General features: G+C 47.5%; 2 protein-coding genes across 6 annotated transcripts in view; one reads left to right on the forward strand and one right to left on the reverse strand.

The window, feature by feature from the left end:
* MAB21L3 (mab-21 like 3) overlaps positions 1-13435 on the reverse strand; it is a 45868-nt gene extending 32433 nt beyond the window's left edge. The window contains exons 1-3 of one of the 5 annotated variants that reach the window (XM_082684961.1): positions 12639-13101; positions 11774-12019; positions 2676-2816 (exon numbers count right to left, since the gene is read on the reverse strand). In XM_082684961.1, the coding sequence (XP_082541087.1) occupies positions 2676-2816; positions 11774-11821 (189 nt within the window). In that variant the 5' untranslated portion in view covers positions 11822-12019; positions 12639-13101. The other 4 variants (XM_082684959.1, XM_082684958.1, XM_082684957.1 and 1 more) reach the window with 4 other exon arrangements.
* The window catches only part of LOC309841674 (uncharacterized protein), a 44591-nt gene continuing 36715 nt past the window's right edge, over positions 7339-15214 (forward strand). Inside the window, exon 1 of the mRNA XM_082684962.1 lies at positions 7339-11713. The gene's annotated coding sequence lies outside the window, so the exon portion shown is untranslated. The remainder of the gene's footprint in view (positions 11714-15214) is intronic.

Genomic DNA, 15214 nt, shown 5'->3' on the forward strand with positions numbered 1-15214 from the left:
ACTTCAGAGGTAACAGCAATCTCCGGGACACCAACCTGTCGAACTGGGGAGCTCAACGAACCACTCAACGCTTGGCAATGTGCTAAGATGGACAGAGGGCTGTACCTGCCCACTGCAGGAGGGTTCCATCTTTGTCCTGCCACTAACCACGATATCAGGCAGATGAGTTAATTCACCGAGTCCTTGGTGTAAGGAATCTGCAAGGAAAAGAGTGCCCCTGACCTGGAACTCTAAGAAGTACCCAAGGGGGAGAAGAGAAAGCAGGGAAAGGAAACAGTATACACTGAGTTCTGCACATACTAAGCACTGCAAGCCCAGACATTAGACGAGGTGATCTTCCCAGTTCCACGATGAGGTGGGCTTTGTTAACATTTCCCAGATGAGGAATTTAAGGCTCAGAGAGGCTCTGACATCTCCCTGGGGACACACAGCCAGTTAAGTGGGAGAGCCAGAATGTAAGCATAAGCCCTCTGACGGCTTGTTCAGGGCTTGTCATCTATGTTGGGCTGGCTCTCAGTCAGGGAGGAATGACCTGGGCTGGCTTAAAGGTCTGGTAATGGGAAGGGTTGGAAGGAAGCAAAAGGATTCTGCAAAATGTCTCCCTATCTTTTTGCCCGTACTGATGGCCCATGGCCAGTATTAATGATCGGTCCTTACAAAACCACAGGTGAATGCAAGGCAATTGCTGAGACCATGTGAGCTATTGAGATGATTCTAAGTTTCATAAAACTTAGAATAAAGCAAACAATCAGAATCTACCTATTCCATTTCTACAGGTACCAGTGAAGTAGAGGTCGGGGTCAAAGTGGTCAGGCCCAACAGTCCAAAGGGTCAAACAGATTGCCCAGAAGTGTGGTATCCCCAGAAGGAGCCTGACCTCTGGCCACAACACGTGGCAGCCTACTCCATACCGCACCTCTTCCCATCAGTCAGCTGTGCACTTCAAGGGCCTCCTCCTTCTGTAGAAAGTTCTGACCATAGTATTTGGTTAATCTTTGCTCAGGGCCCTGTCATCGGCCAGTTCATGGGTGAACACCAAACTCTGCCTCGTTCTCAGACAATAACAGTGTGATGCTTTAGATAACGGATCCATGTGACTTCTGGTGCCCACAGAAAGGTGATGGGATTTCAAAAGGGAACACATCGAAACTCTGGCATACTTTGAACCCCCCTTCACGGGAATTCGAGAACACCACTATTGTGCTAATAGTCACATAAATGATGCTTAATTAATACTCGCCACATTTGTTCCAAGATAAAATAAAATCAATTTCATATGCTCCACTCCAACTATTTTTGAAATTTAATATGCAGGACACGATGTATATAAATACAAGATCCATTTTAACCTATGAATTCTAAGTGAGACCACAGAAGGAAATTTCCTCCGATATAATTCTAGGGAAAGTGTTGTTGTGGGGTGCCTGGGTGGCTCGGTTGGTTGAGCATCTGCCTTCAGCTCAGGTCATGATCCCCTGGGTCCTGGGGTCAAGTCCTGCATCGGGCTCCCTGCTCAGCAAATCCCCCTGTTCATACACTCTCTCTCAAATAAATAAAATAAAATCTTAAAAAAAAAAAAAGTGGTGTTGTGTTTCTACTCCTAGTCACTGGTCTCTAATGATCTACTGCAGGTTGGAAGGGTGACAGAAGTGGGCAAATGATGTTATGTTGGGATCCAATCTAGTATTAGAATTTTTATCCTGGGGTAAATTTCCCCAAATCTCTACTCTGTCCCCAAATACACGGGTCCCAGATCCTTGTGCCTGACAACCTTGGAATGTTCTGGACCCGCAAGGGTCTTCAGTTCAGGCCCTATTTCTTTTACTCATTCATTCATTCATTCATTCACTGAAGCTGAGTGTCTGCATGGGCCACACACCATGTTGGGTGTTAGTAATGGAGCGATCAATAAACATGATCTTTACGATCAAGGAGCTTATCGTCTTGTGTGAGAGATAGGGCATGAATACACATATATTTAATACACACAAAAGGGGTTCTTAGGAGTTATAAAGAAAAACCAAGATAAAGCAGCACAGGGACTGAAAAGGACTCAGAAGCCCACTTCCCTCATCTCTGAAAGGCAATGAGCCATGTCTGTTCCTCGAGGCTGTTTGCAAGTGTGAGGGAGGCCATTTCTGAGAGAATGGTTCGGTGCTGCCGGAAGGCTGCCGTCACACATGGGCCCTGGTGGCTTAGAGTCCTGACTGCAGCGGGGACAGAAGTTGCGAGGCCACCCCTGCAGTTTCTAAGGTCTGCCTCCTCCCCCACCTCTGCAACCCAGACTCTTAACTTTCAACCCTTTTCTCACAGGTACCTCCAGTTCCTCTCCCCAGGCCCCCTCTATTAGGCAGGCACTGCCTACAAGGATGTGCGCTTAACTAAATTTCAGCTGTTACAGCCCAGTGTGTTTGGAGTCCGAAGCCCCGGGCTGAGTTCTGGCTATAGTGCCTAACAGGACATCAGGTCATCTGACTTCTCAGAGCCTCAGAAGGGCGACTCACAAGACACAGCAACTCTGGAGACTGTGTGTAAGTGGCAAATACTAAAAGGACCTGCAGAACACAAAAGATCACTGGTACCCTCGGCTGGGTGACACCTGCTGCACCGAGACCTGCCCACCCGTGCACCTGACTCCCTGGGTGGTGCTTAGAGAGTAAGTGAGACCGGCTTACCTTGATGTTCCCATTATACGTGTCAGAGTAAGGGACAGCCTGGAATCGAATGTCTTGGTGGCTGATTTCGGCGGTCAGGTGGTGGACGACCCTCTGCACCTCCTCCACAATCTGGGAGACCTGCTGGCGCCTCTCATCCACCTGGATGGGAAGGGATGAGCACAGCAGTTGTTCCGGGGGCGGGGCCCAGACACTGGCATGAGGATGTGACATACAGGCCCAGCGGTGGGCGACCATAGCAGCACAGGCAAGCAAACCTACCCTCCCAAGAACCCCAGGGGACATGCACCTAGGCGTGGTGGCACTTGCTGATGCTCAGTGCTCTCCTCTGAAATAGAAGCAGTCATCAGCATTGACCCAGTGCCTGTGTGCAGTGGGTGCTGGGGCACAGCAGTGAACGAGAGAAGAGCAAAGAAGACAGACAAGTCCTCATACATACAGGATATACGTACAAATGTGTATATATACACACATACGTAGTATCTAATATTGGGAATGATAAATCCCATGAGGCAAATAAAATAGGATAAGGGACTAGAGAGTAAAAGGGTTGCTCATTTAGATCAGGTGGCCACAGAAGGCTTCTCTGAGGAGGCGCCAGCGGATCCCCTAAGCAGGAGCATGCCTGGAAGGCTCAAGGGCCGGCAAGGGGGCCCCTGTGGTTGGAGCCTGGAAAAGGGAAAGGAGGGTGACAGGAGATGAATGCGAAAAGGCTGGCGTGGCCAGCCCATCCTGCGGGGCTTTGTGTGCCGTGGTGAGGCTCTACAATGGGGTAAGAGTGGTTGCTGTCCAGGCTGGTGAAATGAAAGGTTCAATGTGTGTAATCACAGCACAGACGCTTTCTAGCCTTCTGTTGTCCATAAATGGTGACTCTCTTGGCCCTGGTACTCTTGCTACCAGACCTGCCAGAAAAGGCACACATTTATGTTCCCTCAGATTCACACTGCAAGTTCCCAAGAACAGAATTACCATCAGAAAGTTGAGCACTAATGCTACAAACCCTCACAGGTACTCAAGGTCTAGGGAAATAGGTGCTTGTGGGGAATACACGGCACTTTTAGTAAACTCCAGGGAGTTAGGAAGATCCAAATGAAGAAGAAATGGGAAGAGCCCATTTGTGTTTTCTGGAATGGAGGGGGGGTTCCATTCTGTTGCTTGTGCTGGTGCCCTGACGTGATGGTGTGGGGGGGGGCGGGGAGAGGCAGCTGACCGGGGCCAGGAACTGACAGGAAGCAGTATCTGATATATCTAAATGCAATGTCATGGCTGTTTCTATGTATTCTCCAGTCATTTAAGACACCCATAAATTAGTCAAGGAAAATGTCTAAGTCTAGGAGATTTCTAGCTATTTTTCTAAATGAACTCATCAGCTGGTCCAGTCATCTGAGACCTCATACCTCTCACCAATAAACCCAACAACCATATATGGACACAGTACACAAAAGTGCTCATGTACACATGCTCTATGTCACGTGTATAAAGTGTGTCACATATATAAATTAGTTCATTAATAAACATTTATTTAGCACCTCTGTGTGCCAGGCACTCTGTGACATTCAGGGGCACAACAATGAGTGACACAGAAATTGCCATGGTCTGCAGTAGTGGGTAAGACAGGTATCGGGTCTGAATAAGCATGGGGCCCACGATAGGGAATTACCAGAAGGGTACCCCTGGGTTCAGCGGGGCAGGTGGCCTCATCTGAAGCCCAAGACCTGCTTTAAAGATTCCTATCCCCACACGGGGGACCATCTTTGAAAAACTAGTACTTTCCAGATGCCTAGGAGTAACAAGAAACATAAGACAAGGCTCCTGATCTTAAGAAGCTTAAATCTCCCTGGAAATACATGATATACATAAAATAGTCTTTTCAAAACCCCATATTTTGACCTAAGGGTCAAAGGTCTTGACCTTGCCTGACCTTAGGGATGATGATCATATCTATGTGTTTGTTTATTTTTTAAAGATCTTATTTATTTATTCGACAGACAGAGATCACAAGTAGGCTGAGAGCAGGCAGAGAGAGAGGAGGAAACAGGCTCCCCTCTGAGCGAAGAGCCTGATGTGGGGCTCGATCCCAGGACCCCGAGACCATGACCCGAGCCAGAGGCAGAGGCTTTAACTCACTGAGCCACCCAGGTGCCCCCATGCAGATTTTTAATACCATCTTTTTGCCATCGGCACCCACCACTGCTCTTATATGTCTACCCACTACATTCATCACGGGGTGGGGGGCACCTTTCTTAAGCATTTGTAAACTATCAAGATCCTGCATCTTCTAGAGTGTCCAATGGAAGAGGAAAGGCAGTCAGGGAGGGGGCAGACCCTTTGCCATGCCAAACATAAAGGAGAATGCCTTTAGTAGCCCATTTTAAAGGGTCCCCTGCAGGGCCAGACTCTTCTGTGTGTTGTGATTCAACTCCATTTGATCATAAAATGCCAGATGCTGTGTGTATGTGCCTGTATGACAGAACAAGACAAGGAAACTGGAAATTAAAGTCACAGCCATCTGGTGCTGGGCAGAGGTTTGTATAGGATGCTATGGGTATACAGAAAAGGGAAATTTCATCTAGTCTGGAAGCTAGGGGTCCTTCCTGGAGGCACAGCATAGGGGGGTTATATCTTGAAAGATTAGTAAGAGTTAGCGAGAAAGAGAAGAGTGTGAGGGTTGTTCTAGAAAGAGCAAATGGCAGGTATCTAGTACAAGGAGCACAGGGGAAATGGCAATGGTTTCCATTTTGCCAGAGAAAAGAGTGCCTTGGAGGAGGATGGTGAAATGGGAGAATAAGCAGCAAGAGGTCTTGAAAATCAAGGAAGAAGTTGTTCAAGAACAAAGTCAATAGTAAGTGGCCCGATGAATAGGGCCCCCAAAAATGTCCACAGTGTTTGGCAACTAGAACAGGATTGATGTGCTCAGGGAAGGGGTGGGCACTGAAGCCAGACTGCGGTGGCTAAAGGCTAAGTGGGAGGCGAGCAAGGGAACACAGAGGTCAGCAACTCCTCCAGGAAGTGGGGCCAGGGAAGGGGAAAAACAAAATAGGGACACCAACAGGTTTTTTCAAAATGACACACAGGTTTGAACATGTTTAAATGCTGAGAGAAAGGGGCCGGCAAGGAAGGAAGACTCAGCAGGGAGCAAAACCACTGAGTCAGGGTTTCCCAGCCAGAGCATCTTGCAAATCCAGAAACCTGGTAAGCAATTCACCTTGGCACATCACAAGGAAAGAGACAGGCATAAACACACATAAAAGGGCAGGCGTGCAGGAATCTGAGAGATTTCCTGTCTGAGGACTGTTTTCTTTACAGAGCAGGAGCCAAGGCAATGTGCTATGTGTGAGGTGGAGAGGGGAACACAGGGGACTGCAGACTGACAGACTTTGATGTGGAAATCACATCTCTGAGGAATGGGCGCTGTTCAGGTACCTATGTGAAGACTGCCAGGCACTCCCGACTCAGTTATGGGGGGGGTCCACGGGGCTATGGCATATCGGGGATTCAGCTGTGAGATGGTCTCCATGGCTCAGCCCTCCAAAGGTAACAGCGGAGGTGCTAAGGCGAGGGCTTCATGGGCAAGATCTGGAAAAGGATAAAGGACCAAGGGAAGGTTTCTATGGTGGGTCACGTCTTCTAGCTGGGGAAAGAGAATGGACAAAGCCATTTAGTAGATGATGGAACACTGGACAAGTTCAGGGGCTCCAAGTCTGATCAGAAATAGCAGGAGAAAGTCATACAAGGCTAACTAGATAGAACCCCATAGTCAGAGTGGTTGGGAAATAGTCTTCCCAAATACCTAATTCCTTAGATTGTGTTGAGGACTAAGGCTCAGCCACAAATCCTCCAAGTCCACTGATGGGAGTTCATAGAACTCAAATGTCAGCAACACAGTGGTTAACTCTGTATGGGCAAGTATATTTTATTTCCTGAGTTGATAAACTAATGAAAGATTCGACACTGTCAAATAATTTTTTTTTTTTTTTTTTTTTTTTTAGAGAGATTGAGCAGGAGAAGAGAGGCAGAGGGAGAGAACCTGAAGCAGGCTCCACACTCAGCACAGGACCCAATGCAGGGCTTGATCTCAGGACTCTGAGATCATGACCTGAGCCAAAATCAAGAGTTAGATGCTTACCCCTCCAAGCCACCCAGGCACCCTGACACTGTCAAATAATTTTTAACTGATTTAAGCTTGAGAGACAAAGTGTGTGTGTGTGTGTGTGTGTGCGTGCACATACACACACACAATGAGTGGTCTACTGGACAAAGTTCTCCACTGTGAATCTCTTCCTACAAATTCTGCCCTCACTGGACGGTATAATTTTCTGACTGGGCAGAAATGAGGCAGTTCACACACTCCCTGGAAGACACCTATATCCTCTCATTCATTATATACCTTTATGACCTGTTTCGATTTCTGAAAGTAAAAATCAGAGTAGGTTCTAGAGCCTAGAGCCTACCCTGAGAGAGGGTAACCGCGTCTACGTCATGGGCCCGGCTAATCTCACCCACTTCATTTCTGCTCATGCTCTGTCCCACCCACAAATGCAGCCTTTTAAAAAGAAAAGCACGCCTTTTTTCACTGAACTAATAATCCCTGGGGGAGGCGAGTGAAACTCAGGCCTGCATTGAGGTCATGTTTGAACTGCCATTTTGACTTGGGATCTTAGAACTGGAAGAGACCCCAGAAATCACCTTGTCTGGTGTCAACAAATAGGAGTCCACAGTGATGGGTGGCTCTCCTGATGTCACATTGGCAGTTGGCAGCAGGACTGGCCCTAAGCCCAGGGTCCCTCACTGCTCTTTCTGTCCCTCTGTGCCTTACCTCCGAGTGGACGCTCCCAGAGTCATACCTACCTTTAGCCTCTTCCTGAACCTAACCACGCCCTCCATTTGAACTGAAGTCAAGTCTCATGAAGTAACAGATCCAAAGTCTCCATTTCTTTGGGCATCACTGACTGTTCTGACACCCACAGGCACCCCAGGGCAGCACAGTAGGGTCCTGACTGTGGGGCTCCACCAGGACTGGGGGGAAGAGCCTTGCTTCTGACAGGCCTCCCTCCCCCACTCTCCCACCCAGTGCTCAAGCCCCCCAAGTCAGGTAGCAGCCTGTTCCCTGCAGGAGGTGATGGGTCGCGACCCCCGCCCCGCCCCGCTCCACTTCCTACCCTAGGTTCTTCCGTCTGCACCTCTACGGACCACACCCTTCAGCAGCCCCAGAGGGACTTAGGCTGAAGGCTTCCCAGGCTCCATCCCACAGACCATTTGTCACTCTCTTGGTGTCACTCACAACCCAGACACCCCAGGCAGTTTCCCTGACTCCTCCGGAGCACAGCCTCATTAGGTGGAGCAAGAAGATTCCATTTCAGGGTGTGGGAAAGCAAGGAATGGGGCCCGAGGCGGCTCTACGGGGACTGATCTTGAGGGAAGAAGGAGGTGCCACCACAGAGACCTGTCAACGGCCAGAGCCCAGAAGCCCTTTCAAGTGGGTCCAATTTCAGGGAGATACCAGGTGCAGCCTGGTATATATACCCATCACCAGACCCATTCCACAGCGCAGCTGGGAAACCCACGGTCATTTCAGAAGAAGGAATCAAGGCACGTGCAGTTCAAACATGACGTCAGTGCAGGCCTGAGTTTCACTCGCCTCCCCCAGGGATTAGTTCAGTGAAAAAAGGTGTGCTTTTCTTTTTAAAAGGCTGCATTTGTGGGTGGGACAGAGCATGAGCAGAAATGAAGTGGGTGAAATTAGCCGGGCCCATGACGCAGACGCGGTTACCCTCTCTCAGCCTCCCCTCCATCCCAATGACCCCAGAAAGTTACACCACACCTGTTAGCCAGCAGATTCGGGAACTCGAATGAAGCAGAGTTTCCGTAAGAAGAGTCATGAGAGGCCCCCTTGAAGGATGCCCTGCGGTTTCTGTGTACCTGCCCCCACACACGTACACACCCCCAGCCCGGTGTCTGGCTCACTGTTGCCCCACACATCGTCTGCTACTATTAATAGCTCGAGTGCGGAACAATTTACTGTTTCAAATATAAATGAGTGAGAATTCAAGGTTATTGCCTATCATAACAGCATTCTGACTCATTGCATTCCAACACGCTTTCTTGAGACAGGCAGAGGGGCAACACTAAGCAGCATGCCAGGAATGTCACACAGGTCTGGCCACGTGAGCATGTGGCCTGTGTCACTGTCACCCACTGTGAGTGCTCCTGGGGATAAAAGGCTGAGAACTTCCTGCCAGACATTTTAATTCTGGAGCTGCATTAAATCCAATAAACAGGATCTTTAAAGACAAAAACAAAAAAGCAGGACGAGCACCATCTCTGTCATCCTGGGTTAATGACAGAAAAGTCTAGCACATATACTAAAACTGGAAGAAAAGTCTGAAAGGATGAAGATGGAAGGTGCTATCTCCGGATGAAATGAGGCCCTGAACCATCATATCTCCGTTTTCTCAGACCCATTCTTCCCCGAGCGACATGTAGGGGCCCTACAGGTTCCATACATTGTGCAAAAACCAGACCAACACCAGCACCACAGAGCAGGGACGGGAGGCCCTCCCGTGTATGAGACCCTCCCTGAGAGCTAGCTCCCTGGAGCTGCCCCATAATACTGGAAGGTGGCGACTAGGATTATCCCCATTTTACAGAGGACGAAATGCCAAGTTCAGAGTGTCTAAGGAATTTGTGCTGGGTCCCACCTGAGACAGTTTAATTCTCGGAACGGTGATCCACGCTGTGCACTGTCACACCTGGCAGACCACATTCGTAACCACTGCACTGCTCAGCCTCCCCAGGGACAAGCTGCAGGGCCTGAAACCCACACTGACTGCTTGAATGGAGCTCCCTCAGCCAGAAAGGCCTCTCCGTTACTCCTCCACTTAAAACCCAGTGCGTGCTCTCAGGCTTAGTCTCCACTCCTCTCGCTGGGCCACGCCTCCCCGCTGAGAGCCAACACTCCTCGGTTCTCCTCCAGCACCCTGTAGAAATCTCGGTGTAGCCCTGTGGTCAGCCATGTACTGTACCAAGCATTTCCCTGTCTGCACAAGAACAGCCTCCTTTTACCCTTGGAGTTCTGTGCGAAATCTGCAGGCAGGAGAGGGCCATCCTTAAAGATATTCCAGACCCACTTTACCTCTCAGTTCACATACCACATCCTGGACCTGGGTTTAGGGCACGGTGTTTTGCACACAGCAGGTGCTCAGTGTGTGTTTGTGGAGATACAGAGGGATTTAACAGAGCAAATATGGCTTTGGAGTAAAACAGAATTTTCTTACTGATACCTCAACACTCTCACTATCTAGCTGTGTCACCTTGGACAAGTTTTTGGAGGTATGTGCACGTGTCACCTGGTGGATGATAGGTCCAATGAGATACTGCCTGGGCCTCAACCTGCCAGCACCTTTTACACTATTCTTGTATTATCTTCACTGAATCCTAAAGCTATTCTGACCACATATGTGTGAAGATACTGTGTGAACATCAAGGGGAATGAAGATACCCGAGACACTACCGCCCCCTCCAGAAACTCATAAACAGTAAAAGGAGATAATATTTAAGTGTCCACCCAAGAGAGTAACAGGAAAGGTGTCAAGAGTCAATATACAACTGATTGCCAAATAAATATTGTCAGTAATAATTACGACGAGTTCACAGGGAAACCAAAACATTCTGTGCTAGGGTGTCAAGGAAATCTTTCAAGATAAGGTTGGCTCTGAGTGGAGTCTGAAGGATGAATATGAGCCAGAGAAATGGAAATGGAGGGGGAGAGAGAGGATGTCTCCCCTGGCAAAGGAGAGAGGGGAAGCTCGGGCTTAGACCTTCTCAGGGCACAGTATCTGCGGACAGGATTAACAGACTGACCACCTTCGGGGACAGAAGGGGGATACACCTGAGAAGGAGCGCTGAGGGGGGCGCAGGAATGCCACAGCCCACCCCCCCCCCCCAAGAAGCCTCAAGCACATGCTCTGTTGAACTGACACTCAGCCCCAGCCCACAGTTACTAGGCAAGAAACTGGGACCTGTGGTTGCCAGATAGCCTGATGTTTTCCTTTTTCTGGAGAAGATGGAAATCTCAGTTTCTATGCAAAATCCTGCTATTATGAAATGTTTGTAACAAATATGAAAAAAATTTAACAACACTCTGCCGGGCCAAAGAAATCCTGTGCGCAGGCTGGAATCAATGTATAGAGCACTGTTGAGAATTTCTGCTACTGGAGATGCTGGGAAACAGGGTGGAAAGATACAGTGTTACTACTTGGATGCCAGGCTAAAAACACTTGGACTTTTTCCAGAAAACAGAGGACCATGGGAAAATGCCAGCACCCCTTCCACTTAAAAGAGTCCCCAAAGGGAAAACAATGGGAAGTTACTTTGTTGGGTGTAATTTTTATCATCCCACGTTTCTCCTATTCATCTAAGTAGTTTGCCTAAGAAATCAACTTTACTTATCACTGTGATAATGAACTCTGCTTTGTTTACTTGTGAAGGCATGTCTGTAATTTAGACCAGTCCCTAATCTTAGTTTAAATGCTTTAGCTTTAGTGGTGGCTCTGTGCCTTAAAAACTTCATCAGTAAATGGAAAGGCTGAATTAAGTCAGATAATATTTAAGGTGCCTTCCAGTTCTAACAGTCTAAGAGTCTAGAAGAATGTCAACTAACTCTTAAAGGGTCTGTACTAAAAATATGCTATACATTTTTAAATACAGCAGTTTTATAGTTTCTAAAAGGTGTTCTTAATTTCATTTACTCATTTTTAATGACCCTATTATTTCAATGACCCCTCAGAGAAGAAAGCTGAGGCTCAGGCTGGTTCGGGGCCTTGCTCATGACTCTGCCCAGTTCAGCTACAGAGCTGGAGTCCAACCCACGTTCTAACTTTCTGTTCCACACTCTGCACCCAATGGCCTCTGGCACTAGAACCTCAGAGAGAGGACGGAAATGATGTAAGCCCTAAACACTCTTATGGGTGATGGTCTTGGGTTCCTGAGGACCACTTCATGGATCTTTGAAAGCAGCCTGACTTCCCTTCTTAATTCAGGTTGGTGGGACAGAAGGGGTGGGGGCGGGGGGCATGGGAGAAACCCGCACCTGTCCTTACCTTAGCCAGGAGGCGGTCTTCCAAGTCTCCTGCAGTCGGGGATTTCATGGCTTCTTGTTCAGTCCTCAGTGGAGCAGCAACATCTTGGTTTTTCCGTTAGTGGAGGACAACACTTGCAGGTTGGTTTCCCAAGAATGTTAGTCTCAGTGCTAAGTTTCTTTGAGAAGGTGTACATGGACCAGAGGCTGGCCTTCCCAGGTCTTCCCTCCAGCTCTCACTTCCACACTGGGAGCATCTCTCTGTCATCTTTTGGGAATATATATATATATATATATATATATTTTTTTTTTAAAGAAAAGGAATTTAAAAAGAAGAGCTGATGAAATTGAAACTGAATTTGAGTCCAACCTAATTTGACTCGATTTAGCTCTACTGACGGATGCTTTGACCGAAGGGCAATTTCCCAAGTTGTATTTCCCACTCAAATACTTAAAAGCTTCATTCGAGATAAAAAAGCTCTGTAGTTGGCTTCTTCCCCGCCTTTTAAGGTTCTTGTCCCAACACGAGATGCACCTTGAAGCCCAGTATCTTATAACTCCTTGTTCTTATGCTGTTGACAGTAAATATTCCTTGCTCTCCAATCCAGAAAATCCCCCAGACTGATTTACCTTCTTTACAATAAACAAATAGGGAACTGCCAAACTACCAGCCAGGCACTTGCCATTGGCCTACAAACAAGTGATTAGGTCTCATCAATCAGATCCAGGCACAATAATTTGCAGGAGGAAAACACACACACACACACAGACACAGACACACACACACACACACGCATACACACGCACACACGCACACGGGCACACAGGCACAGATAGAGAGAGGCACGCACACCCAGGAACAGCAGGACAGGAATCCTTCAGCTCACCTGCTGACCTTTAAATATAATCTCCCTCTTCCCACTTGAAAGCTGGCAGTAAAAATAAAGTCAGTGTAAACAGGCCCCTTGAGAGTCAAGGAAACACTCTTGTCTGCTTTTGCCAGCAAAACCATGTTGGAAAACAGCTCAGGCAGTAAGTTCCCAGTCTGACTGGCTGGGGCCAGTTTTATTAAAGAAAAAAAAAAAAAAATTTCACAATGGCCTGATCTCCCTGAAGCTGGTAAACATCGGAGAATGCTGTCGGATGATCTAAAGAAATTGCGGCACTTCCGGGAGCCCTGCTCACTTCTAAGCACTGTTCCGAGCAAAGGTCTTTTCCAAACCCACCTCTGAGAGCTCAGCCTAGGTGCCTCAGACACTTCGCTTTCGGTAGCCACTATATTTGCATATCTCCACGCTGTGCCCCGGGTTGAAAGCCACACCAGAGCTCCCTGCTCCACCCACCTCATTAATCCCAGCCTTCACGCCTGCTGCTATAGATCCCTTCTGTGACATATTGCAGTCAGTTGAAATCATCTACGTAAATATTGTGAAGCTCCCCTCCTCAAAACTGCCTTGATTTTCCATCTCCTTCTCTTTGTAACCCAGTCTCCTTCATTTGATAGCAGATGTTCCCGAATATTTCAGAATCTTCCTCTCTAGGCTTATCACTGGTCAGTCATTCCAAACTCCGGTTTTTCACAAATGGAACACAGAGCTTGCCTCTTGGAATTTCCTGCAATCCAGAATCCTCTCTCCACCTCATTTTCAGCTTCACCAAAGTCCTGCTGGTCGTCCCCTCCACCCCCACCCCGCGCTCTGGGGTTTTGTCCTTTACTGCCGCTTCACTGTAATCATTAACTCGAGATTCCCGGTCCTCTGGGGGGGGGCTTTCCTACAGCTCTCAGCTTCCCCCCAGACACCTGTCATCAGATACACAAACTTGCATCATTCTGTGCCTGGGGCCCTCCTTCCTCCGTGGCCCCAGCCCTGCCACTGATGGGAATGCTGAAACTGTGATTCTTCTCTCCCTAGGGCTCAGTGGTGCTTCCGGGGTGTGAACAGGGAGACCCACCGGCAGGCCACCTGTAGATCCTGGGAGAAGGAAGAAGTCTGTGCTCAGGCTGGCTCACGACATTCTAATTTTACCTGGATGCCATACCTGGCAATCAGAAGGTTATATAAACGCAACCACTTCTCTACTCCCTGATTGAGTTCCTCATGGGCAAAGTTTCCAACAGGAGGACAGTCCCACAGTGGAAGCCCTCTGACAGATTGGCGAAGAAGACCTTTCTTTGTAGATAGAGATCTCTGGCTAAATGGCTTTTGGATTAGCAAATATTTATTGAGCAACAGGCTGCCGAAGGCACTATGTTGGGCCACAGAGCGGGATTCAAAGTCAACTCAGATTCTCCTCCTTTCTGGGGAAATAAATATTCTCATTTCTCATGACTCATACCAAATGCCAGTACGAACCTGTAAACCAGCTTTGGCTCCATTTCTGTTGTGAGGACTGAGAAATTATTTTTTAAAGTCAGTTTAGTGAGGTATTCAAAACCCTAAACGAACAATATGAAAGTCCTAGGAAGATAATGTCAGCCCTGATTCACCAACAGAAGTGTTTACTCTTGACTTACAATGGCTACAGTTTTCATTCCAAGGTGGCTTGATCCAAATCAACCTTAAACACACAAATATGTTAAAGTTCACCAAATATGTTAAATACACAAATATGTTAAAGTTCACAAATATGTTAAAGTTAACACAAATATGTTAAAGTTTACAAACTCTGACATATTTTTCAAAAATTTCCTTTAATCCTAGGGTGACTCAAAGCTAACAGATCCAAGAACCCAACAGAGAAAACTGTCCATGCCACGAGGAAGCCCCCAGCAGTGAAGGCAGTGATCCCGTCTGTTCTGGATCCGCACCGCGGTCCAGTGCCTAACACATGATTGATCCTCAGTAGTGATGAAAATATGATTGCATTATACATGAAAGTGACCTCATATATAAGATATTTGGAGATGCATGAGATCACTTTATAAATTATATGTTTAATTTCATACATGCACCTGTGACCTTTTAAATTACTATCATCTTTTATAGAGGCCTATTATAAAAGAATTTAGCATAGTATCTTGCACATGATAGGATCTCAATAAATATCTGTTTCCATACTCCATTTTCCTCCCGGGAAGAGGATGTGAGTAACCATCCTGGTCTTATCTCAGGGGTAAGATCTTTCACTGTATTGGTCTTCAGGTTCCCATCGAAAAGCTAGTCTCCTTTCCGGCATACCAGAAATGGCAACTGAGATAGTTTGAGCTTGATCTTTGTCTAATCTAAATTCAGAGGCCGATGGTCCCAACTCAAATGCCTACGTGGGTGGGGAAGGTAATAAAATAATCAGGATAGAGTAGAACAATGGAAAGGGGTGGGGCTGATGGCAGACGCAAGAATATATTCTCTATCTAGGGAGGTAGGGAGGATGGTCTAGGGTGTGTGTGTGTGTGTGTGTGTGTGTGTGTACTGAAACAACACTGTACTAACAAATACTGGACAATACAAAACCCACCTCTGCA

This window comes from Mustela nivalis, assembly GCF_964662115.1.
Source record: "Mustela nivalis genome assembly, chromosome: 10".
Classification (NCBI taxonomy): Eukaryota; Metazoa; Chordata; class Mammalia; order Carnivora; family Mustelidae; genus Mustela; species Mustela nivalis.